Genomic DNA, 26,482 nt, shown 5'->3' on the forward strand with positions numbered 1-26,482 from the left:
TTGTGGTCTAGCTGCATCCTTGGCCCTCGTCTCTAAGTCTTTCACTACCTTGGTGCTCTCATTAAATCTCATGATTTTAAATTCAATATATCTGCTGCTGACTCCAAAATTTACACTGCCAAACTCAGCATGCATAAAAATAAACTCCAGATCTTCCACTTAAATCGTGGTCCACTGGCAACCTTTCCTATTCAAGTTGAAGACAACACCACTGATAACTCCATGCTTCCTGTTACTCAGGCTGAAAACCTTAGAGTCAACTTTGACACTTCAGTCCCTTGTACCTTGTTGAGACAGAGCTGACTCAGAATCTTTCTGTAACCCCAACCCCACCCAACGCCACTCTACATCAGATACGGTCATCACCCACTAACACATATTTTTATCCATGTCTTATCTTAATGTGCCTCATAGCATGAAGGGGAGCCTCCCCTCCCCGTCCCCATTTCCCCTGCTTGCTGTCAGTTCCCACCCAAACACACAACTTCCATTCTCAATCTAGACTTGACTCGCCCCCTCCAGCCTTCTGCCATAGAGATGGCGCTGATGTCCGGCAAGCTGGCCCCACGGCCCAGCACCTTTGCACAAAAACATCATGGCGCAGTCCCTTCCGCTCATCTGTCTTCATTTAGAGGCTATCACGGGCCCTTCCATGTGGAGCTGACTGTGTCTCAAACACAAATGCTCTGTTTGGGAGGAGAGACAGCCAGGGCAGTGTGGCATGGGCGGGGGCAGCCCTGGCGGTGGGCTGAGGGACCGGCCACCACACCTAGGGTGACCCTGAGGCCTGCTGCTCCTTGAACCCTGTGGGGCTCACTTATTAGGCCAGAGTGAATTCTACAAATGACTTTGGGAATGGATGTCTCAGGAGGCAGCAAAGAAGACAAGGAAAAGAGTACTAGTAGAATTTGGGCCACCTTGATATGCTAATTGATTACAGCAATTAGCAAGAAAAGGGCAGGACCAGCACTCAGGTTCTACTCAATCAAGTCACCAAGCAAGAAAACCAAAAGGCTGAAGAATGACTCCCGGAAGCCGGCCCATTCCGCACCAATTAGGACTGGGCCAGATTTGTCTCATGAGACAAGGAGACCCTCAGGGTTCGGACAGTACTGTGGGAGGCAACCTTCCCTTCACCCGGCCCCTTCCCTCCTCCGTGCAATCAGCAATCAGCTCTCCATTACTCTCTGGTGTGTAGAGGGTTCCCGAACAGCATCACAACGTGCATAAGGGGTGAGGAATGGTGAGCTTGATCCCCTTCAATACACTGTTTTCCATTATTTTCAATGGAAGCTATTAAAGCGTCTAATAATGTCAGTCAAAATTGAGAGTGCCTCAGAACCAAATTAAAAAAATTTGCAGATTAAAAAAAGCTATGGCCCGGCGGCAAAACTGACCTCACAAACTTACTTTCCTATTTGTCAATTTAAAAAGCCACAGGAAACAAGAAGAAAAGGGCTCCGATAATCAAACATCTGTGTGTAAGGCGTGACTGGAGTGATGTGACCAACTTAGTAACAAACACAACAGACACCATGGTTACAGCCACGGGAGCTCACTGAAGCTGGCTTGCAAGGGCCAATTGTTAAATTTGCAGAAAGTTTATGAGCCCGTGGTTAAACACAGTTATTATTAGAGTTAAACTGCACTTAATGATAAGTGAAATAAGTCAGACAAACACAGACAAGTACTGTATGATTTCACATATAGGTGAAATCGATAAAAACAAGCAAGCAAAACCAAACGTGTAGATAAGGAAAAAAAACACACAAAAAAACTGGCGTTTGTCACAGGAGGGGACTGAGAAGATAGGTAACAGTGGCCAAAGAGTACACACTTCCAGTTTTAAAGTCAGTCAGTCCCAGGGATGTTATCTTTATCATGGTGACGATGGTTGATAATACTGTGTTATATATTTGTAAGTTACTAATAGAGATCTTTTTTTTTTTTAATCCTCACTCAAGGATATGTTCTCACCCAAGGATATGTTGAGAGAGAGAGAGAGAGAGAAAGAGAGATGCGAAAGAAATACCAGTTGGATGCCACCCATATGCGCCCCAACTGGGGATCAAACTGGCAACCTAGGTACGTGCCCCGACCAGGGATTATACCCGCAACCTTTTGGTGCACAGACTGACACTCTAACCAACTGAGCCGCACAGCCAGGGCAACAGTGGATCCTGAAAGTTCTCATCCTGAGACACAGTGGCCAGTTGGATGCCCTAACCTTTGCCACAGAGCAGCTGTAGCAATTTAAGGCTCAGACTCCCTTGAAAATTCCTCCAGCAACATAAAAGCAAAGCCTTATGAACATCTGCAGCTACTCAGAAAGCCCCTGAGCTTTTATATTCCCTTGTCGCATGTGGAGTGGCTTTTTTCCCCCTTTTTACATTAATCCTTATTATTGGCTCCCTTGACAGTGGCTGACACATGGTTTTGCTCACCGAAGGTTTTCTGAAGGCCTCTAGATAGGGTGTCACTGATCCTCACAGTTGGCAATGACGCATTGACCCCATCCTCAGCCTTGCCTGGGCTTTTCCACTGTCCCTGTATAGACTCAAACCTGTCACCCTGGTTTTCTGGCTCCTGAAGAGGCTCCCAGTTTACCCAGCAGACATAAGCCCCTAACTTCACAAGGGCTGGCTTTCTCAGGGACTGTGCAGGACTTGAGGATGGGGCTCAGTTATCTCCCAGGTAAATACATATAGACTAGAAAATGGTGGTATAATGACAAGACACTTGTATTTACTCCTCAGCATGGGCCATGCATCCAAAACTCTCTGCTTCAGCTTTTCATGCCATCACTTCCCCGCTGTAGCAGAGGGGTGAGCAGGCCCCACCCTGGCAAAAGGCTGACGGTGACCCCGCACTCCAGCTGATCCGATTAGTCACTTCACCAAGTTTCGATCTGACAAGTATTTATTGTGTGCCTATCATCCTCAAAGCAGGAGTCGGGCAGTTCTGAGAAGACAGGAAGCTGATGAGGACCGCGGCTGGCGGGGTACGGTTAAGACCTGTGGACTGGCTGAGCCTTGAAAAATAGAGAAACCTCCAGCAGGTGGTGAAGCACAGCCAACCACAGCAGAGCGTGACCAGGACTTAGGGCCTCCCCAGTGGGGCCCGTGACATGGTGTTTCCACAGAACACGGGCACTGCTCTGCAAAAGGACTAACATGTTTGAAAGTTATTTTGCTGTAGTGCTTCTGAGTGCATTTGAGTGCATCAGGCAGAAAACTCCAGAGTGGTGCCAGTGTGTCTTCAATACTTCCCTAGCACTCCATAATTGCTCCTCCGAACACAAAAGAGCGGGCTGCTTCTTCAGAGACTTTGGCAAAAAATGAAATCTAGTTAGAATTCAATGACGTTGTTGTGTCTTCCATGTTATTTATTTTTACAGTTACTTTCTGTTTTGGCATGCGATAATTGGTTTTCTGCTTATGGGAGGCTCAAAGTTTCTGTTTTAAATTACTTTATTTGAGGCCAAAAGTCAGCTGACTTAAAGGAAAAAATAGGAAATAAAATATCGCAGGAGGCATGTATTTAAGACACACACCAAAAAATGCAAAAACCATGCAGGTGGCACGTGCCTGTACATGGATATGACAAAAACTGGGCCTCTGGGGACTGGGGTGAGCATAAGAACGAAGGCAAGAAAGAGGAGAGGTGTGTTCCAGGAGGAAAAGAAAATCAGTTCACCTTGACAAGTGCCCAGGGCACACGTGATACACAAGAGGCGGCGAGGAAGGCAAACTGAAGCCAAGTGGTAGAGAGCCTTGAGGCTGAGGGGAGGTGTGTGTGCCTGTGACCAGGGCATCCACAAAGGTTCCCAGCCCACCACGCGAGCAGAAGGGGCCTGTCCCTAAAACTGGGCTGGTTTTGGGGGAGGAGAGGAGGGGCACTGCGGCATGCGGATGGTGCGGAAGCAGCTGGAACAGCCTCGGCTCCATGGCCACAGTGAGAGTGGGCCTGGCACCCCCCTCCCCTGAAGGATGTGGCTCCTCACAGAAGTCTGTGCGTTCTGGACGCCCCACCAGGTGTGAATGGAACAAAGCCGGGGACCAGCAGCGAGCCTGGGAGGCAGGTGTTAGGCCAGGCTGTCCTCTAGGGGAGAGATACTTGTCACCATATAAGGAATAAAAACTAGAGGAAAGAGGAAGGGGGAAAAAGATTGGAATAGGCTTAAAGAAAAAAAATACCTAAAGATAGCCTAAACAAAACACTCCCGGCCCCTAGTGCCTGCCTCACTGTCTGCGAGCCATATGGTGCGCGATAAGCCAGAATGCTTTTATTTATCTTCCTCCGCTGTCTATAAAGTCCCACTGACAAGGCCCCACTTGAGGCAGAGGCTGCGCTGCACTCTCAGGCTGTGACAAGTGGCTCCCAGTCCTCGCTCCAGGGGGCGGCCCGTCTGTGATCCACCCCGCGCCCCCACCCTGCCCCCGGCCTTGCTGCCTGTCTGGGCCCCACAAGAGCCGTGGCCTCCACAGCTGTTTTCCCACATCTGGAGGAACGACAGGCCAGGCCAGATGGGCCACACCGCAGCCAGCCAGCCAGCCAGCCAGCTCATTAGCGTTCACCCCCACTGACTCAGCGGGCCGTTCACCAGGGTCCTCTGCTGTGACCCAGACAATACCTAGTGGGGGGAGGGGAGGAAACTTTCCTTGTGCCGGTACGTTCTCGGCCACCTTGGGTAGTGCTTAACAGGGGTGCTGCCTCTTGAACCATAAACGCTTAAGGGCTTACGCCCTGCTGACGTATCCGACCACCCCCATTTCCTCACATGAGAAGGTGGTCAAGTGATATCCGAACTTCGGCAGGTCCAAGCCTTGCTCTGCACTTCTGAGCCTGACCCTCGGCCTCCGCACGCCCCGACCACCTCTCCTCAGGCACGTTTTGGCTGCACGGAGACATGTGACGTGTACGGTGCAAGGGTATCGATAGGGTGACTCTTCCAGCAGGACGCCCACTTAAATTTGAATTCATATAAGCGACATTTTCTTTTTTTTTTTTTTTTTTTTTTTTGGTAATTTTTCGTTTTACTTTTCAATTACAGTTTACTTTCAGTATTGTTTCATATTGGTTTCAGATGTACAGCATGGCGGTTAAACACTCATGTACTTTACGAAGTGGTCCCTGATATTTCCAGTCCCCACCTGGCACCATACGTAGTTATTACAGTATTATTGACTGTATTCCCAATGCTATACTTTATATCCTCATGGCTATTTCGACAAGTAAATTTTCATACAGGTAAATCACAGGCACTATTTGAGGTATACAAGGTCCAGCACAAATAACGCCCCTTTTTTATTACAAAATCTTTTATTACAGTCATTAAGCATGTACTTCTGTAACATAACACTATCACACTCAAGCACACCACATGACAGTTTAGGTGAAATGTGCAAATTGGAAATATAAATTATTACACTCATATTATTACCCTACCAACCACACTCAAGCAGGCGTTACTTCTGCCAGACCTTGTATTAATACTTAAAAATTTATTTGTTGGTTATCTGAAGTTCAGGTTTAACCAGAAATCCTCCATTTTTATTTGCTAATTCTGGCAACGCCAGATGCAGGGAGTAGCGGGACCGAGGGCCTCCGCGCCCTGCTCTTCCCCAGCTGACCCCCAGGCTGCCTCTGGGCTGCCCTCAGGACCGTGTTCCTGGAGGCCATGACGCTAAGGTCTTGCAGGCTCTGTGTGGCCCTACCTTGAGGCCAGGACCCCGGGGAGTTACACTGGAAGGCCAATCTCAGCCAAAGCAAGAAGTTGCAGAGAGCCCTGAAGGCAAGCATTTGTGGAAGACCCCGCACAAGGAAGCCCACGGGCAGGTGCCCCGCCCCGCCCCCAGGAAGCATGGGCACACCAAGCACAAGCACTTAAAGGCCTGGCTGTTTTTTCAAGAGCCTGTCCTGGGCGGCCTCACACCCCCAAAGGCGCCTGCAAGCCAACGTAATGTAATACCTAGAGGGATGGGTGGCTGGTTGGCTTCATGAATTGTGTTATAAATGGCTTCTACCCGGGTCCCCAGGGCCACAGGTCTGGGCAGGTCCCAGCATGAGTCCTGGCAGGAGACATAGCCCAGCCCCAACAAAGAGCTTCTCAGGGGCATGGGCTCGTGGGCTCTGGGCCAGACCAAGTGCCATGGCTGTGTGGGGCATGTCTCTGTATGCACCCCAGAAACATCTAGAAGCAGCTGTTATTCTCCTGCTCTGGCACTTCATACAATAATAGAATGCCACTTCATCCCTAATCTGTGGACTATTTTTGCTATCATCCAGAAAGCCTCTGGCTAATAATATCAGGTTGAACTACATGAATTTGCCATTTTTGTAAGTCACGAATATTAGAACACTAGCAGTTACATATAGCCCGACCAAATACTACTAATGCTTAGCACCTACTGTGTCAGGCTCCATGCAAGGTCTCTGGAGTATATCCATCATGTAATGTTTAATTCTTACAACCACCTTTCAGAGTAAGTGTCACTGTGCCCATTTTAGAGATGCAGAAACCGAGACACAGAGAGGTCGAAGTGTTCACCCAACTGGACATCAACTGGGTCTGCATGACTCCAAAACCCATGTTCATCCTACCCACCACGTGGCCTGGGTCATGGGGATCCTTCCTCCTCCTGCTCTCTCTCTGCCTCTGCTCACGGGTCACTGGCTGGTCATCCCTGCAGCTCTGGGCACTGCCAAGATCCGCACCCTGCCCTCGCCTGCCTAGGCAGGGGCCCCTCTGTAGCAAAGCAAATCTGGCCTCCGGAATTAGCAGCAAAGTGTATTTAACAAACAATTTCAAGAGGAGAAAAACATTTGAGCATTTATTTAGAGTAAGAGGGGAAAGAAGCCAAAACATGCACTCTTAAAATAAACAGAAAGTAATCAAGGGAGGAAAATCTAGCCCAACCAGTTTTAAAACGCCTTAACCACGCCTATGAGCACACATGTAGTGGAGCAGTGGGAAGGCATCAGGTGCAATGCGATCCAGCATCACTGCGGACCCAGAGGCGCCTGCTTCTGCAGCTCGCCTCTGAAATTACTGAGCCTCTTAGAGGGAAGAGGAAGAGAAACCTCCCGAAAGAACAAGTCAAAGACAGAGGGGGTCGCTGGTCTCCTGGCCCACCGTAATCCCCGCTCAGGGGCCGAGACCAGCACAATAACATAAATAAAGGGCTGTCAGGCTCCAACTTTGAAAGAAGAAGAAGAAAGGAATGTTCTCTTCCTTGTGAAGTAAGATTTTGGAAGTCAGAGCATACGTAATGCACAATAAAAGTAGTTTCCACAGTTCCAAATGAACATCTGTAGACATCAAAGTTTGAGGATAAAAAGGAGGACTGACCTTCACGTGGGCCACATAGTGATGACACGTCTCCTCCATGGGGACCAGCTGCAGCTTCTCTGAGACCTGACCCACGGACTCTCCCAGCAACACAAAGTAGACCCTGGGCGACTGGCTCTTTTCCTTTTTGGCCACATCAGCCGTCAGAACGTAATTCAGGCCTGCCAATAAATAAGGTCGAAATGTCAGCGAGGACAGACACACAGCGACAAGGCCATCTCCACTCCTCCTCACAGGATCCCAAGCACATTTCATACAACACCTCACCCTCCACTGCTCAGAGGACTGTAGCCCCAGGCCAACATATTCTCAGAGAGAAGTAGGCAGCCAGGCGCTGGCAGAATCGAGAGAGAACCAGGTGCCCCCCGCCTTCCTGCGGATGTTCTGTGCATCACACACGTGGCCCTCCCCGATTTCAACCTCATGAGGTATCCACTGAGCCACCAATATACACACCAACGATTAGCTGAGCTCAGCCCAATTAGTGTCCTGAAAAGCAGACACCACGACGAACCTACAGAATGTCACTAGAAGCTGCTGAAATTACCAGGGCTGCATGCAATACTGACTTCTATACAGCACTGGGATGTGTGCCCAGCACAAGGGAGAAATTATCCAATAATTCTGACTCATATCACAGATGTTGAGCCGTGCTCTGCAATCACTACATCTATTGGACCGCGCACCATCCAGGGTCTGCAGAATGCAGACAATGTGCCAGGCTCTGCGTAGGTACAGGGGATACATCAACAAAGCACAAGGGCTGAACACCCCGTCCCCACAGAACTGACATTCACGGAAAGTCAGACGAAGGCGGGAGCTTTCTTCCCAGGCAGCCAGATGTGCTGATCACACAGTATACAGTGCCGATCATTTTAACAAAACCATGACCCCCACGGGGCCCGCACTGGGGTGCCCTCCTGAGAAGCCAGCCTCCTCAGCCCCTACACCGCTACGTGCAAGGCCAGATGGCAGAACTTCCTATGACACAATCTGGGATTTTTTGGTTTTTATTTCAAAAAAAAAAAAAATGGTTACAATAGTTCTGACTGGTGTGGCTCAGTTGGTTGGCATTGTCCCACAAGGTGAAGGGTTGCCGGTTTGATTCCCGGTCAGGGAACACGCCTGGGTTGCGGGTTCAGTCCCCAGTTGGGGCGCATTCAAGAGGCAGCCAATTGATGTTTCTCTCCCTCTCTTTCTCTTTCCCTCCCCCCTCTCTAAAAATAGATAAAATATTTTCTTTAAATGGTCGTACTATAGAAGGCACTGTGGATGAACCCAAAATGTTCTGCCCCCATTACCTGAGTCTATTAGTAAATATAGGACAATGCGTTTTATTAATTAGGTAGATATGACTTCTGTAATAACAGTTCTATTTCCCTACTTGTCTGTACCAAAGGACCCCGTTTCAGAGGTCCACCCCTTCGTAACACTTTATTTTTAGCTGTTCTGTGGGTTCAGGGGGCTAGGTCATTTCTCAAGTGAGAGAAAAGGAACTTACTGTCCATAAAACAGTCACAGGAGACGGCTGAGCCTGAGAAAGCAGCTGACCCAGCCCCTTCCCCGTCTCCACACCCAGCCTCTTCGAAGCCGGGCTCTGGCATCAAGAAAAAGCAGCCTCGCGCCTGCCGGCGCTGAAGTTCGGGAAGCCAGGCACCCAGCACGGCTCTGAATAGCGTCACACGGCCCAGCACTAGGGGACGTATGAACCAGGAGAGAGGAAAGCGACCCATCCTGCAGCTGCCACGGCGTGTGCTTTTGATGCCCTTAATGGTTTTCCTGGGCTTCTGCCATCTCAGGCATCGTGCCCTGTCAAGCCGGCAGATTCTTGGTTAGCGAGGGCAAATCTGCCCCAACTTGTTTATTTCAGCAAACAGCTGATTTGCAAGGCAAGGCTGGGCCGCTGGGAGGGTCCCGGGACCCGGGTCACCCAGGAGATACTAGTATGAAGGAAAGAATGCTTGTGGGAAAGTACCTCGGCAGAGAAATCTCAGGAGCCTGTGCAAGAGCTACACACTGGCTCCCTCGCTGACAACAGCATGAAAGGAGGTCCGTGCAGGGAATGGCAGGTGTTTATGGCCGTCCAGCTCACAGCCCTCATCTTTCAGGTGAAGAGTTGAGGCCGCAGAAGGGAACAAGGCTTGATCCACCACAGAGCGGAATCTAGAACTGTCCTAATCTGCAGTGTGGGTTATTCCTCCCACCCCTGGTGCATTTTTTTTACATTATCTGACCGAAAAAACAAAAAACAAAACACCCTCACATTTTTTTTTTTGAATGCACAAACAGAACCAAACAAGTGCAAAGATCTAGAACTCAACTCTGGCCAATTTACTTTCTACCGATCACAACTGCTCTGAGCAACCGCCAAACAGTAAGAAAGGATAACTATAAATGAAGAGAGTTTCCAAGTTCCACTTAGCAAGGTCAGAGCGAGAGACGGATGCTGCTGGAAGATGAGCCAGAGGCCTCGGTACCCCACTGCGGTGGTGGCAGCTGCCCCGGGTCTCCTCTACAACCCCCTACTTGCCTTCCCCCGAGGTGAAAATGCTATGGCCACCGTCCCTCGAGACCTCCGGGTTTGCATCATCTGGCTGAGCTCAGAGAAAGCCTGGGTGGAGGTGGACACAGGAAGGGAAAGCGGACAATGTCAGCGCCCCACCCACTTCCTCTCGGCTTTTGCCATTTCTCCGATGACCAGCCCAACCTGCCACTGCCAGCACCTGCATCCCCTTTCCTGAGGGCTTTCTCTGGTGGCTCTGCCCCCGTGCATGACAGGCTAGAAGTGCCCAAGTGCTCAAGTCCCCAGAGCAGCCCTCAGTACCGCAGGACCCCGTGCCCTCGTCCCTTGGGTAGGGTAATGCTGCCGTGTGTTCCCCACTGACCCCCAAGGTTCCCTGCAGGATTCTCCTCCAGCGGCCCCCAGTGGCGACCTGCTCAGTCACACACCTTCTATTTGGCATCTGTGATGGTTTATGTGTCAACCTGACTAGGCCACGGCACCCAGATACTTGGCCAAACACCAAGCCAGTTGTCACTGCAAAGGTATTTTTTAGGTAAGATTAACATTTAAGTCAGTACAATTTGTTAGTTTTTTTGGGTTTTTTTTTTCAGTCCTCACCCAAGGACATTTTTTTTCATTGCTTTTAGGAAGAGACAGAGGGAAGGAAAGAAGGAAACATCCATGGGTTGCCTTTTTGTACACGCCCCAACTGGGGATCAAACCTGCAACCTGGATATGTGCCCTGACCTGAAATTGAACCCGCGACCTTTTGGCCTATGGAACAATGCTCCAACCACTGAGCCACCCAGGCCAGGGCTAATCAGCACAATCTGCATGAAGCAGATTACCCTCCATAATGCGGTGGGCCTCACCGAATCAGCTGAAGACCTAATAAGAAAAAGACTAATGTCTCCCCAAAGAGAAGGCATTCTGCTTCCAGGCTGCCTCCCAGCTACATCAGCATCCACCCATCCTCCAATTCTGTTTCTCTGGAGAACCCTGGCTGAGACAGCTGCCTTCCCTTCCTGCCTCCTTGCCCCACTTTCCTAGGGGGGCTTCCTGGGATCACCTCCTGAATCAATGACGTGCACTTGAACCCTTGCGCAGGCTCTGCTTCTGGGAGAATCCAAAGGAAAATGGAGCAAGTCAGGGAAAGGGAATGAGTTCAGCTTTCAATATGCGCCAAGCACCGTGCTGGGTACTTGACAAATACCAACTTCAGTCCTCCAAGCTCCATCTCGCAGTAGAATCACGGACCATGTGACTCAAGGGAGGGGAGAAACAGCTTAGGTGCTAGAAACGGAGCTGAGGAGCACAGCGGCGCTCTGCTCGGGGCAGCACGCGGGCGCGCCAACGCGCTCGCCTCGCAGGCTTTTCTACAACCTGAAAGCGCGCAATAATCACAGACAAACCGGATTACCCAATTCGCGGAGCGCAATCACTCTGGCAGCTTTTCATCTTTGGAATTGCCTACGGAGTGCTTCTCCCTGATTTACAATTTACTTTGACATTTTAACTTACACAAAAAGAAGTCAGCTCCCCAGCATACTCTCTCTTCTAGAAGACAGCAGCCTGGAGGAGGCTTGCAGTGGCAAACACAGCCTGACTGAGGGGGGTCTGGGGACCAGCCGGGTGGCACGAGTGCAAACCACGTGGAACTCCGAGCTCGGCTGGTAGTTTTAAACAGCTCCCGCCCCCAGTGTGTCTGAAAGGGAGACCCCGTGATGGGAGGAGCTGTCAGAGAAGCAGCCCATCGGCCTGCTGGTTAGGGTGGCTGGGCCCTGTGGGAGGGCGTCCCTAATGCAAGCCAGCCCAGCCAGCCCTGACCCAGGAGGGTGCTGGTTCTGATTAGGGCCCTCTCCAACAGCACATTTCACGTCTTCAGGTCTCCTCTGGCAGCCTGTGTCCATGCCATGGCGAATGATGTCACATTGATGGAAAAGCTGATCAGCTCCGAGTAATGCTTCCAGCCGCCTCCTTCCTCTGCCCCCAGCTGGTTCCCGTGGGCCCCCGGGCGGGGAGGGGGCCAGCTGTCTCACATCAACTCCGGCTCTGGTCTCTCCCAGAGACTTGATTCATTCCCTTTCTCCATCCGAACATGATTTCAGCTGTGAAATTCGACTAATAAATTCTCCTTCCAGAGTTACTCTGAGTTCCCTGAGAGTTTCCCAGAAGAAGGGCAGGGAGGGGGGGATATTTCCACTTTACGAGCTTTCCGAAGTTTTCTCCCCCCACCAAAGAAATTAGACCAGGTCGTCCCATTCCTCATATAATATGGATTTGCCTCATCTCCGTGCCTCTCCAGGAACCAGAAGGAGCTAAAAGAAGTGCACCCCGAAAGCCAGAGGAAGGGTCAGGGATCAAGTCGCCTGGCGTCGACCCTATCTCTGCATTGACCTGGATGACATTGGTGCCACCTCTCAGGACCCGGGCTCAGCTGCTTGTCAGAAGGGAGGGCAGGCACGCCTGCTTGCTCATGGTTTTGCCAGACTGACTGCGAGCCATGGAAACATGGGGACATAGAACCAGAGCACAAAACACTACCATTAGGGCTCATCCCTTCCTGGTTTTCACCTAGGACTCTAGTGAGGGCCCAGAGTTGCTGGCTTATCCTCAGCCTCCAGAGATTGGCAGGCACGTGGAGGCTTCAGCTTGGCCAGCAAGTAGGCACAGGCCCGGCCCGTGGGTCAGGGACAGAGCCCTCAGGGGCAAAGCTTGTACCTCGCTTACTCATGGCATCTAGGAGGCTCCAAAGAGCCACAGGCCACTCCCCAAGCCAAGAATGAAGTGATTAACAAGGCTTGGGATGGGCAGAAGTCTTGCTTGATGAACTACATTATAAACCTGTTCTTGAGGCTATTAAGAGTTCAACACTGGGTCTGCAGCCCAACCCTGAGCCAAGCGCCTGCCCCACCAAGGGGCTCAGATGAATGCAGCAGCAGCAGCAGCAGCAGCAGCAGCAGCAGCAGCAGCAGCAGCAGCAGCCACCTCGGTTGTGCTGTCTTGATCATCGGCCTCCCTCCCCCTAGATCGCAAGCTCCATGAGGACAAGGACTTTGTGCAGCCCGTTCTCCGCTCTGGGCCCGGGAGCAAGCATCGTGTCTGGCACTTTCAAGAACTTATGCTTTGTTCTCGGACTCAGCAGGCACTTCGGTAACGCCACGTGACTGGATACTTGCTGTGCTGATTTCTGAAGCTGCTGTCTGCCCCCCTCCAAACCTGCCCTTCCCACCTGCGATGCCGTGATGGGACTCTGCAAACTCACTTCTCCTTTTCCAGTGGCTCTCTGGGCGGCTCCGCCCAGAGGGAGAGCTCGAGGGAGGCTGAAGGCTGGAGGACCGGCAAGGGGCTTGCTGCTTCCTGCCTGCTTCCCATTCCTATCAGCTCAGCCCGGCAGCAGTTTTTCACGGCAGCTGGCTCCACAGGCAGCTAATTCAAGTTTCAGTTTCCCCGCCCACCCCATCCCTTAGGACCAGCCTCACTGCACCCCTGCAGAAATGCCAGCAGCTCAACCTAGCAGCCCCTCCTCCCAGCTTCCAGGTTCTGCTAACCCCAAGGAAGTGGCCCACCCCTTGTGGATCCCCCTGCCCCCTTCCTTTTGCTCCCCTTGACCGGAAGTTCTCCAATCTAAGCCACCTGGACGCTTGTTACAACACCAGTTGCTGGGCCCCACGGTCCAAGTTTCTGCTTCGGTCAGAATTTGCATTTCTGACAAGATCCCGCGTGGCACTGCCGCACCTGGTCTGGGGACAGCACCTGGTGCAGACCCAGAAGCAGCGGCTGCTTCCTGTAGTCGCTACCAGGTCCCCTGTTAAGGGCTGCGCCGATCCCCGGCGTTAAATTCCCTCTGTTAAAACAGCTGGTGTGGTTTCCGTATTCCTGCTCGGGCCTTCCCTGAGGCGCCGGAGTCACCCCTAGGGTCCCCATGGTGTTGCCAGAAGCCACGGCAGCCCCTCCAGTGGCTGAGCTACTCAGAGGGCCCTGAAAACTCCTGGGACCAAGGGGAAACTGTGGTTTTCCACTGTTAAAGCAGCAAATGAAGAGGTGAACAGGGCCCTTCCCTGCAGTCCCCTCTCTGTGCACATGTTTGAGCCCCACCAGGCCCCAAGGGAGAGAAGAAACCAGAGACAATAACATCGACTGCTTATGCTCCCAAACCGTCCCCAGAGAGGCACTGCGGCTGACGGTGCCAGCGGGCGGACACCACTGAAGATACCGCTCCTGACAGCTGTTCTGAGGTCCCTGCCACCGCTGGTGCCTCTTTAGTGCACTGCCCAAATGCAGCCGTTCTGCAGATGCTCTTTTGCCGCCATTCGTGGCCAAAACCACCACCACCACCACGGCTCCTCTGCAGCTATGAGAGTGAGGAAGGCCCAGCCCTGAGCCAGCCTCCAGCACCATGTGCTGGGCTCGGAGAGGGTGCAGGATGTCCATGCCCAGGACGTGCCCCCATCCCTCCTCTATCCGGAAACCTGGGAGCTGATCTTCCCAACGCTGCAGAGCCAAGGGCCTGCTTTCTACACCGAACTCCGGACGCCCCACCCGTAGCTCTACTCACACAGCTATCCAATGAGCTGCCTCTCACTGCACCTGATTTCCCAACCCATTTCCAAAACCACTGCCCATTTCCCCTTCTCAACCTCTCCGTAATTCCACTGCCCTCTCATTCGGGGGCAGCTTTCTGCACTTCTCCCTCTACTGGGAGCTCATTTTCCTGAGTACCAGGGGAAGAGACAGAAAATGCCAGGGCTAGATAATTTTCTGCCTTGCCCTACGAAAAGTCTCTTTATTATCCTCTTTAAGCCTGAACCTTAAACATCCCCTTAGGCTACAAAGGAATGCTTGATTTCCTCCACGAACCCCTGTGGCAGATGGAGGGGACAGAAGTGACCTGCGTTGCGGGAGACACTCCTGCTCGAAGTTCGCCACCCTGATGCGGATTGTACCTGGGTTGCTCCCTGCTACCCATGAGGTGCATACTATACGTCACCCAAGCCTGTCTCTTCTGTTACATCCCAACACTTCAAGAACCCTGGCTAAGCCTAGTCTTCGTGGTAATCCTGCCTCAAGGTCAATGGCTGGGGCCACAGAAAGGGCCACTGGCTGCGAGCGGTGTGAGCCAACACCCACCTGGCCTTGCTCAGCTCCTGAACATGCAAATTGGAGTTTCTTCTACCGCTGTCACGTGCTCTAAAATCACTCTTGCTCAAAACTCACATCTTGGTTTCTTCCCCCCTGTTCCAGCTATGCCAAGTTAGCCTCACTTGTACCACAACAGTTGATGTAGTTAAGAGTCTGAACATTGTGTATACTGCTTCAGGATCAAAATCATAAAACTCGGTTGTTCCCATTAGAAGCTCCAAGCGGCCTTGCCTGGCACACATGTAGGTGCATAATAAGTATCTGTCAAATGAACACACAGGAACTAGGAATTTTTTGCTTCATCTTTTGGAGGCTGAAAATAGTTCTGCTTATTTTTATGCACACCCAGAACTGATCTTCAACAATTCCTTCCAATGTTTCTTAATAGAGTCCAACCACGTCACGAGTTGGTGTTTGATAAGAGGACACACCATCTAATTACTTGGAGGACACACGAGTCCCAGGGCCATCAGAAATTTTTTTTCCCTAGAGACCACAGTGTCTTAAAAAATTAGGGAGGTGGCAAGAAACAGTTTTGGGAAAGCAAAACTAGTGTCATCAGCCCAGAAATCAACTCCTGGCTTTTACCAATCACTGTGTGATCCTGAACAAATATATTTTTCTGACTGGGCTGCTCACAAAAAGTTTAACCCTCTCTCAGTAACCAAGCCTGGAGTCATGCATGGTATGTTTACATCCAATTTTGAAGTTTCTAAGTCTTTTAAAGAAATCTATTTTAAAAAGTACAAGGTTTCATTGTTGAGCTTCTTCAATCCACCTGAAGGTCAAGACAAAGTGCCGATGAGGCAGTCAGCCTACAAGGATTAGAATGCGGTTACATAGGTGGAGCAGTCAGGTGCAGCTGAGAAAGGCACTAGCACTTGGAGGTGTGCTTCTGCACGGCTGGGCGTGCGCATGCGCACATGTGCACCAGAGCAGCTTCTCAAAACTAACTGCACGCACAGATCTTGCTGAAATGCAGATTCTGGCTCAGAGGCGCCAAGCAAGGCCTGAGAGTCTGCATCATTAGCAAGCTCCCTGGGGACAACACTGTAAGTAGGGCAAGGAGACACTCATGACCCTAAAAATGTCTAAGAAAGTCAGTGAGTCAGGTCCTTATCAGTGTTTCCCCCCTCCCCTGAAACTCTACTTTCTATTATTAAATCAGCCTTTCAAGTAATAACAGAGCACCTATTAATCTGCATAGCTGCTCCACATTCACTTCCTGCAGCTGATCCCATACACATTGAATTCTAACCCTCGTTGATCCGAGCTCGCTCTGGGGCTGGACCCAGGCTCCGGACCTAGACTAGCAAGTCGACCTGCCCCAGTCAGGGAAACGGCAGTACAGCTGCCACTGGCCCGGGCCACACCTGCCTCTCTTCAATCACCTGAGGCTGACAAAGCACACCCCCACCTTTGGAAACCTAGGCCACCGTAAAAGTCAGCATCGCGGTCCTACCAGCCGTCCCGGGTCTCCAACTCCATAGCAGAGGGAGTGAGCCGCTGGCAGCGGGCTGATGCTGCAAGGTCGAGGGGAAGCCTCCAAAACCCCACCGCTCCTTTTTGTCTAGCTGCACCAAATGCCCCATAGGAACAGGCTCCAGTCACGACATCTCCACAAGTCCCACAGGCCCGTCCGTCCCACAGCCCAGTGAGGTTTCAGTCTGGCCCACACACAGTGGCGGAAAGGGTGCCCGGCCTGCAAAACCAGCCAAGATGCACAGCAAGCAAGAACCCCGAAACTTCCCTTGGCTGCCCGCAACCCCGCAGGCCCACTCCAGCCGAGACGGCTCTCCTGAGCCTCGACTCAGTGGCTCATTACCGATCTCTCCAGGAACGTGCCTGCCGTGGAAGCTAAAGCAGGCGGTGACATTCAGGCAGTTCACAGGCTGCTGGCCGTCGTGACACTGAGGCGCCGTGATGTTGATGGAGACCGGGAGGTAGATGGACACGTCCACCGTAATGACGGGCCTCGCCCTGCAGGTCAAGAGGGGAAGGTGACTTAGTTGTGTTGAGAAGCAACTCCCAGAACCAAACAAAAACCAAACTGACAGGACAAATCCCAAGCCTTCAGCCTAGCACTCAGTTAAAGTGTGAAATTACCCAAAAGAAAAGGGCCAGGATGCTCTGTACATACTTTTTTCTCATTCTTCAGTTTATTTTCTAGTAAGTTAATGGTTAGCTTCCCAATAATAAAGGCAGGTTAGTTGTTAATAAAACACATCTGATGGAAACCATAAATGAGCCACCAGATTTTAATGATTATTTGGAATTTCACCAATTAAGCTCCGACTTCCATTTCATGGAGAAGAAATAAATATATTCAAGATGAGCTCAATAGCGGATACCATGACTCGAGAAATAGAAGCCCCACCGGGATCCCCACAGCATTTACTCCATTTGAAGTGTGAACTGAGAAGTTCCGGACCCATCCAGTGGGGCAAACCTCTCCCTTCCTTTACTCCCATCAATTCATTGAGTACTTTTCTCAAAAAACTTGACTAATGGAGTCCCAGCTGGTAACAGCAAAGTACTTCAGAGATGTTGAAATCAACTGGTCTGACCTCAGGACCAAGCGAAACCCAATAAACATCCACATGCCTCACACTGTTGTGGACCACCCCACCCCCTGCCCCAGACGTGCTTGATGGATGGGCATTCATTGTTGTAACTCCCCGGAGGTGCTCGACAAAAGCCCAGGATGAATCACACCACGCTGCTCTCAGCGCAAACATCTGCTCGGGGACCATTCACCTAAGCTCTAGCTTAACCTCCGCCCATCCAGGCCTCACGAAGAGACCTTTTCACCTCTGGCCTTCATGCACTGGGGTGCAATAACAGGATTAAGGGACATTAGCAGCTGGAGTACAATGACCTTACTTGTGTACAGTGACCCCTGAAAGAGTGCCCAGGGTGACAAGACAGATGGGGACAATGACCAACACCAACTCTAATGGACAAAAGCATTAAGGAGAATCTCAGAGAAAAAAGGAAACTAGAGGACAGGCGCCACAGATGGGGTTCGGGTCCGCCGAGGCCTCCACGGCCCTGAGACGGGGGGTCAAGAGAGAAGCAGTGTGGCAAGCGCCAGGGAACTGTGGGGCTCCCAGAGCAAATCCAGCCACAGGCTAACAGGAGGCAGGCAACAGCAGGGCCTGATAGAAATCCAATATCCTGGTCTTCCAATTTTCTCCTGGGTTCATCCTTAGAAGATGCTATAAACAAATAGTTACTCCTGGTCACGGAGACTGCACAGATGCCACTGGACACTCTCTAAAGCCACAGTGGCCCTTCCACAGCCAGCTCAGGTGTTGATCCCCATCCCAGGACGCCTTCCTTAGCGACCCTGGCCGTCAGATGCCCATCCCTGCTGGGGTCTCTGTGTTCGCTAATTAATGGCACCGCCTACGAGGCCTGTTCAGAAGGTATCCAGCCAGGTAATATAAAAGAGACATTTATTGAAGAAGATACAAGAAACACTGTACATAGGACAATGATGCCTCAGTCCCCTTCAACGTAGGCACCCTGGGACCTCACACAGTTCTCCCAGTCGCCATCAGCTGCCCCATCCTATTTTCCTGAACCTCATCGACAGTCTGAAATCTCTTCCCTTTCAAAGGTGATTTTAGTTTTGGGAAAAGCCAGAAGTCACAGGGTGCCAAATCTGGGCTGTAGCGGGGCTGAGTCACCTGGGTGATTTGATGTTTCACCAAAAAACTCTTCACAAGACATGAGGCATGAGTACACGTGTGGTTGTGAGGAAGCTGCCCATCACCAGGTGCCCACAGCTGGGGCCTTCTGAATCATCCCAATAGTTTCCGCAGAGGAATGTTCAAGCTTAATGCAAAATCTGATGCAGATTTGTTGCTCTACTTGCTCAGTCATTTTGAATGCAATAGCCACACAGTACACAATGCTCACTCAATGGCATCTACCGCCCCCACTGACTAGTACAGTGACATCATCATTGTTCATACATGTGAATTCCACACCACTCTCCTTGGCTGCCAGATTATATCAATATCATGCAAGCCACTCTCATTATATTAACAATGGCTGGACTTTTTCTGGACAGACCTCATATTTCCAAACTTGCCCCTCTAGCCTGCAGGCCCCCCAGTGACTGGAATCCTAGCAAATTCAACCTGATGTTCTCAGAATAGTAACTGTTCAAAAGCCCTTGTTAAATGGGTGCCAACTTTACTCCAGGACAACGGATTAAAAACCTCAGGATAGCCCTGGCGAACGTGGCTCAGTTGGTTGGAGCATCATCCCGTAAACCGAAGGGTCACGGGATAGATTCCCAGCTGGGGCACATGCCTCGATGGCAGGGGTTGGTTCCCAGCTGGGGCACAATCAGTGTTTCATTCTCACACCAATGTTTCTCTCCCTTCCCCTCTCTCCTTCCCTTCCCCTTTCTCTAAAATCAATGGGCATGTCCTTGGGTGAGAATAAAAAATAATTAAAACAAAATAGAAATAAAAACCACAGGAAAACCCAAAGTTTCACCAAACAGAGGAACCAGGGAGAGCTGGTCTCCCCCCGCGAGAGCCCCGCCCTGCCCAGTGCGTGTCCTGTGTCCTGTTCATCGTACAGAAGACAAGCCCAGCCCCTGCCATCATCCCCGGGGCCACCTGCGATGCCTGGTCCCTCCTCTCGGGGCAGAGGTTTGCAGAAGGCGAGATGAACAGGAAACAGAAGTGAGGGGCCCAGACACAATGATGAAGGCTGTGAAAACAGAATCCTTTGACATGACCCACAAGGACCTTCCCAGGCACATCTCCCTCCAACATCAGTTGCCTCAAAGCTTTTTGTTCCAACTCCAAGTATTGTTTTTGGACCAGGAAAAGCCCAGAAATCTTTCATAGGCCTCTCGGATCACTTCCTTTGACTTTCAATGGCATCACACCAGGCGCCTATCACCCCAGCACAGGACCTGCCCTCCTGGGCTAATCTGAGGGAACAAACTTCCTGAGGGCAGAGCAGCCCAACCCACCCCCCTAGCAGGCAGGAGGCCGGGTTTCATGGTGCCACCTGCAAGGGTGCCAGCCACTGAGATGGAAGCAAGGGGCGCCTCAGGACAGCATGTGGCTGGAGCGCTTCTTTCCAGTGGCCGACAGGGCAAATCCAGGTGAATGATGAAACCAGTCAGGATGCACTCAGACGTGGTGCTGCTCCCCTTACCCTGAGCTTTTTCGGGGTCAGTGCCGCTCATGGGCAGTGATAGACAGACAAAGAGCCTGAAGCCCTGGGGGAGATGCTAGCCTACCAAACCTGCCCTGAAGCCACCTGCTCCACTGTTAGTAAGGTTTCCCTGAGCTCAGCCCCAGCATCCCTAACCCGCACCCCTGGGGACTCTTTCCATGAGGATACTTAAGAACAGGGAATTGCTCTGACTGCTGTGACTCAGTGGGTGGGGCATCATCCCGCAAATCAAAAAGTTGCTGGTTCGATTCCCGGTCAGGGCACATGTCTGGGTGTGGGCCAGGTCCCTGGCTGGGGGCGTGCAAGAGTCAACCCACCAATGTTTCATACATTGATATTTCTCTCCTGCTTTCTCCCTCCCTTCCCCTCTCTCTAAAAATAAATAAAAATCAAAAAAAAAAAGAAGAAGAAGAACGAAGAGCATGATGTGTGTTTTTTCAAATCCTTGCCTGAGGACATGCTTATTGATTTTTACAGAGAAGGGAAAGGAGCGGTGGAAAGAGGAAGAGAAATGTCAATGCCAGAGAGAAATAAGCATCGACCAGTTGCCTCTCATACATGCCCAGACTGGGGACCAAACCCACAACCTAGGCATGTGCCCTGACCAGGGATCGAACCCATGACATTCTGGTGTACGGGACGATGCCCCAACCGACTGAGCCACCTGGCCAGGGCGAGCAGGGTGTGTTTTACGTGTATGCACATTTGTGGTGGTTCCTGGCCCTCCTCCCTTTTCTGGTGCACCCAACTTGCCCATCAGGGTCACAACCAGGACACAGGTTCCACCTTCAAATTTGAGAGGCTGCTACGCAGAAGTCAGGGGACCAAGAAGCAGGATTTGAGGGAGGCAAATTTAACCTAACTTATGACAGAATGGCCCGCCTTCCTTGAGCACTTAAATTAGGCACTGTTCTACACATTTTACATGAACGAATTCCCTGAGTTCTCTTGAGAGTCCCATGAGGTCGGCACTATGACCTTGTTTAACAGGTGAGACACCTGAAAGAGAGGTTATGACACTCCCCTTTAACGGCAGAGTGAGGCATGGAGCCCGGGCCACCCAGCCCCAGAGTGTGTTCCCTTAACCGCAAGAGAACTCTGCCTCCTCAACAACGAACTCTGGTAGTTCCCCGGGAGTGAGCCGGTCCCTTCAGCAGCGATTGAGCCCCGATCCACAGGGTCCTGTTGTTCAAGAGAGGCCAGTGGTCCTGCCGCAGAGCCTGGGGGGAAGGCACTGCTGAGGGAGAAGGATCCAGGGTGTGGAACTACATGGCCTCCGGGATCCCTTCCAGCTCTGAGGTCCTACTAGCCTATTTTAGAAAGTTCTGCCATCAGGTTATTAACAAAACCTAAGAGTTGGCTCCCACTCCAAAGTGTAATTCTGCCTCCTCTGACTCATACAGACAGAAATACTTGGAGATGGTTCGCGGGTGGGATGGCAGCCCACTGGCCTTTGTAGGAGATCCAGGCTGCTGGGCTCCAGCGAGCACTGGGCCCGAGCTCACGGCCCTCCGCTCCGCTGTCACCAGGGAAGGGCGGGCTGCCCCAGGCCCAGAAGGCTCCCAGTCCCTGGGGGGTGGGGACTGATGAGGTAGGGGGGTGAGCATGCAGGGTATGGGGTGAAGATATGGGACAGGACAGCGCTTCCCAGGCCCACCGAGTGCCACGGCACCCACAGCAAAGGACAGTGTGTGTACAGCACATTAATGAAAGGGACTGTTCGTGGCAAAAGGCAATTTAACACCTAGGGCCCAGGACACCCAGACTCTGCCTAGAAGCTCGAAGGATGCTGTCATTTCACCCTGGAGCCACTGGAGGCGCACCATCTGGAACCCCTGGGATAGAGAATAATATGAAAGGTAGCATTGACCTTGGCCAGGTATTTAGTACAGTTGGGTAGAGCCTCATCCCTATATGTCAAGGTTGCGGGTTCAATCCGTGGTCAAGGCACATACAAAAATCAACCAATGAATGCATAAATAAGTGGAACAACAAGTAGATGTTTCTCTTCTCTCTCTCTTTCTCTCTCAAATCAGTAAATAAAAAAAGAAGAATTTTAAAAAGAAAGGTAGCATTCCCACTTACTAAGCACCTCTACCTGCAAGGGACAGGACAGAGGGAATTGCTGACTGATGGTGAGTGACTCCCCTGTGCCCCCCCCCACTGAATTCCACCCCTCGCCCATAAAGAATGTAACCCAAGAGGCAAGAAAGAAGCGTCTCACCTTAGAAGAACCACACTGTCAGACATGAAGGCTCCAATAGTTACGTCTGAAAACCAAGAAGTTTACAGATTCAGAAACGGGTTGATGCCCATCCCCCGCTCCCCCAAGGCGCTCCAAAGCAACGGAGGCCTGCCCTCTCGGTCAGGGGCCCCTGACCGCCATCCTCTGGGCTACGTATTGATTTTGTGAGTGTCAGAGCCACACTGTCCCGCAGGGCAGCCCCATCAGCAGAGGCGGCTGTTGAGCCCCGGAATTGTGGCTGGTCTGAATTGAGACGGGCTGCGAGTGTAAAATACAGACCGATTTCAGAGACCTAGTACAAAAGAACATTAGCTGTCTCCTTAGTTTTTTATACGGATTTTATTTTAAAATGATCATACACTGGATATACTGAGCTAAATAAAACATTATTAAAATTAATTTCGCCTTCTATTTTCCTCTATGTGGTTACTAGAATATTTCAAATGATTTATGTAGCTGACGTCATATTTCTTTTGGACATCAGTGAGTGAGGAGGGACACCCTTGGACAAAGCACCAAGTTCGGTGGAACATGCAAATCAAAATTTCCACCGCGCCCCTCACTGCCTGGGACCTCACAGTCGCCCAGCGTCCTTGTCTGTGCGACGGAGAAACGGAGACAATTCTCCCATGTCCTCTTCAGAAGCTGATAATATTTCATAATATTTAAATCGGAAAATATTTATTCAATATTTATTAAATGAATATTAAGTGTGTTAAATATTTAAATATGCCTTCACTATAATATAGTAAATCAGATAGTTCATTCAGAAAATACTTGGTAAACTACAAACTGAAACACAAGTGTTAGCTGGCAATATTCATTCTAAATAACATAATTTCAGAGGCATTCCCTCACCCAACAGCTCTCTGCCTTCCTTCCCATGTAACGTAAGCCCCTGAGCCCTGGGGTTCCCATTACTACTTGGCAGAAGCCGGCATCTAAATCCGAGAGTCCCTACATATACAAAGCCCTCCTCAGGGAAAAACAAAGCCAAGCTGTGAATGGTTCGAGCTGCAACGCTGCTGCAATCTCTGCACGTGGGTGCACTTGCTCATTTTGTTACTTTCCAACAATCTTTCAGAATTGATTGAATACCTGAAAATAAAAGAACCCGATAAACTCGCCATTTCTTTTATGAAAAATGCAAGATAAATTCAGGTTCATCGTGAAGTATTAACATACCTACTCGCCACGCATTTACAGAGAAGCCGCCGGGGTCCTCACCCACCACAATGTGGTCTCTGGCCAGTCCTTTAAGTTCTCTGAGGCACAGTATCCTTGACTGTAAAGTGCGGGGAACGCCCCATCTCCACCTGCCTACTGGGGTTACTATAAGGTGTCCCGTGCGTGTGGAAGCACTTTACATATATTCAAGTGCTAAACCAATGTTAGGTGTAATTTAGGGAGGGCCACAAACTGCCAGGGACAAGGACAACTGCTTTCTCCAACTGAAAAAGACCCCCAAGGATCTAAAGGGACAAAAACGTCCACACTGACCTTTTCTATTCCCTCTCCTCCTGGCTCTGTCAAGTTACAGGGATGCTCAAAACTCCTCTGTCTATAAGAAATTACAGAATTCGGTGCCCTCCTACAGAATTTCCTTAGTTTTCCCAGATCTTCCCAAGGCATTTTAAGTGGAAAGAAATATTTTCTCAAGACAGATAGCAAGAGGACCTGAAGTTGCAAGAAATTTTTTTCTGAATTCCACTATGATTTTGGATTTTTACAATTCTTATCTTTACTTCCTTACCTCTTCCCCCTCCATCCCCTTCAAACACCCGAATCGCTTGGGATCGAGGTTTGAAATCGTGCGATTTTTTCCAGTTAGCCTCAATCACCACGGCGTATGAACCCTGAAGATGAGCCCGCCAGCCTTGAATGGTGAAGGTCTGCTTTGTCCATCAGCTCTTTTCTCTTGCTCAAAATGTTTCACTAATTTTCATGCGGGGGCGGGGCATGCTAGTCAGCTCCTTTTTCCCTCTCAAGAGGAAGAAGCTTCTGACTATGGTTAAACAATATCAAGGAAAACATAAGGTTTCACTCTTTATCATTTTAAATATGGACAGGGCTTTTTTTTCCCCTTCATTAGAAAGATCTGCCGCCACAGAGATCACTGTCAAATCCACCCATCTGGTGTTTCGACCTTTCAGAGTAGATCGTTTTAAAAAATCAAAAAGAAACTTCTGCATTTTCACCTTAAAATCAAATGCCGGGCAAAATACTCCCACCTACTGTGTGAATTTTCCTAATCCTAGAGAGATGTAAGTACTGCTTAACCAGACTGGAAATGACTCAACCTAGTGCATTTTTCTTCATTCGTCTTGTCTGCCTTTAAAGAAAAATAGCTTACCAGGATAGCCATTCCCATCCATATCAATGCCTCCTGATATGGACTGCCCAAACATCCGCAGAACTGGACTTATCTTCTGCCCCGACAGTTTCTGAAACACACAATAGGGAACTGGAGTCACCAGAAAGGAGCACAGTCAAAACAAGAACCGGTGACCACATCAGCCCAGCTTCCATAGGTCTTGATATTTGGTTTTGATATTTGTTGAAAGAAAAAAAAAATGTAGCCCTAATTGGATTGGCGGGGGTGGGGGGGTGTGGTAGAGTGTTTAGCAGGCAGCTGAAGACCATGTACTTCTTTACTATCACTTGCCTTAGCCACACGCCATGATATAAAATTGTTTCTAAGTTCAGTGCTAACAGAAAATCTCCCTAGTGTGTTAATGTTTTGACATGTTGAATGAAGTTTGAAGTGGATAAAGTTTGTTTTCCATTTCTAATGAAGGTTCTATTTTGTTTTTACACAGGTATGGCTGGCTGAAATTCTAAGAACATTCTTTCCTTTATATCACTTCATCCAAATACGTTCTAAACCTGTACCACTCCACTCCTGAGAGGCACATGTTAGAGCCCTTCCCCAGGCGGACAGGCACCCAGCAGGCCTGGATGGACAAGACGGCCTTGGGGCAAACTCCTCCTGGAGCCAGCCAGACCTACGGGCTCCTGAGCGTCACTGATAGCGTGAGATAGTTTGACCTCGTAAATCCAGAACTCTGTGGTCCTGAGCCTTCCACTCGCTGTAGGAAACCATCCAAAATGGGCTGAAGCCACCCTCTTCCCTAAAGGGCAGCTCTCATTCAGAGTTCACAGTGCTACCATCACAGGGCATACTAGCATCTGTACTTTTATTCACCATTACGTCCAACAGATGTTAACACATGCCACATTAGTTCAAGGCTACCTGTCTTACAAGCGGGCTTCACCATACATCTCAGTTCCTCACAAACATACCAAACTTCCTGCCTCAGAAAGTCTTATCTTCTGGGATTTGACCTGCTCCTCCTTCCCTTTGTCTATACAGACTCCTCACAGAAGCTTAGTCCATAATACCCTCATTGTAGATGATAAGAAAATGCTTTGTTTTTGTGCCGTACAGCGAAATCCTCGAAACCCTGAAACCCTCCCCAGAACCGAGCGTGCAGATATCCAGGGGCTCTCTTTGGACTTCCTTTCCTTCCCCTCTTCCTGACTGAGTCATTCTCCAAAGAAGTCACGAGCCTGGGGAGGGGAAGTTTCCACAGGATCTACAGATGGAGACGCCAGGGACCATCATAGCCCCCAGCAGCCAATAATTACAAATAACCCTCCACTTGCCATCTTCAGTGGAGCCATCCAACAGGAAATGTGCAAGCATCAACGTACAAATCAGAACACTGTAGGAAACACTTAAGAAATGTTTCTTGCTAACAGGCAGAGCCCACATCCCACATGGCTCTGTCTAAACAAGCATGCGTGTGTGCCTGCGTATTTCGTAAAAGCCACATCTTGAAGCAGACCCTCTTGGCTCTGAAGTCCAACAGCGCTAGCGGCAGCTTGCTCTGGGTTCGCATTTCTAAGGTCTGCTGCGGCCGGGACGAGGGGGAAGAGCGGAGGGGTGGTCCATCTGGGGGTGGCAATGCAGGCTTAAGTTATCCCACCGACATCTGCAGGCCATTATGCCATAAAGCCAGGCAGATAAGTC

General features: G+C 50.3%; 1 protein-coding gene across 1 annotated transcript in view; it reads right to left on the bottom strand.

Annotated features, from left to right (window-relative positions):
* ITGA9 (integrin subunit alpha 9) overlaps window positions 1–26,482 on the bottom strand; it is a 296,559-nt gene that overhangs the window by 200,931 nt on the left and 69,146 nt on the right. The window contains exons 12-15 of the mRNA XM_054595411.1: window positions 24,803–24,893; window positions 22,429–22,474; window positions 16,822–16,976; window positions 7,352–7,512 (exon numbers count right to left, since the gene is read on the bottom strand). Coding sequence (XP_054451386.1) covers window positions 7,352–7,512; window positions 16,822–16,976; window positions 22,429–22,474; window positions 24,803–24,893 — 453 coding nt within the window. The remainder of the gene's footprint in view (window positions 1–7,351; window positions 7,513–16,821; window positions 16,977–22,428; window positions 22,475–24,802; window positions 24,894–26,482) is intronic.

This window comes from Pteronotus mesoamericanus, unplaced genomic scaffold (assembly GCF_021234165.1).
Source record: "Pteronotus mesoamericanus isolate MK-2021 breed Mesoamerican mustached bat unplaced genomic scaffold, CSHL_Meso_final scaffold_54, whole genome shotgun sequence".
Lineage (NCBI taxonomy): Eukaryota > Metazoa > Chordata > Mammalia > Chiroptera > Mormoopidae > Pteronotus > Pteronotus mesoamericanus.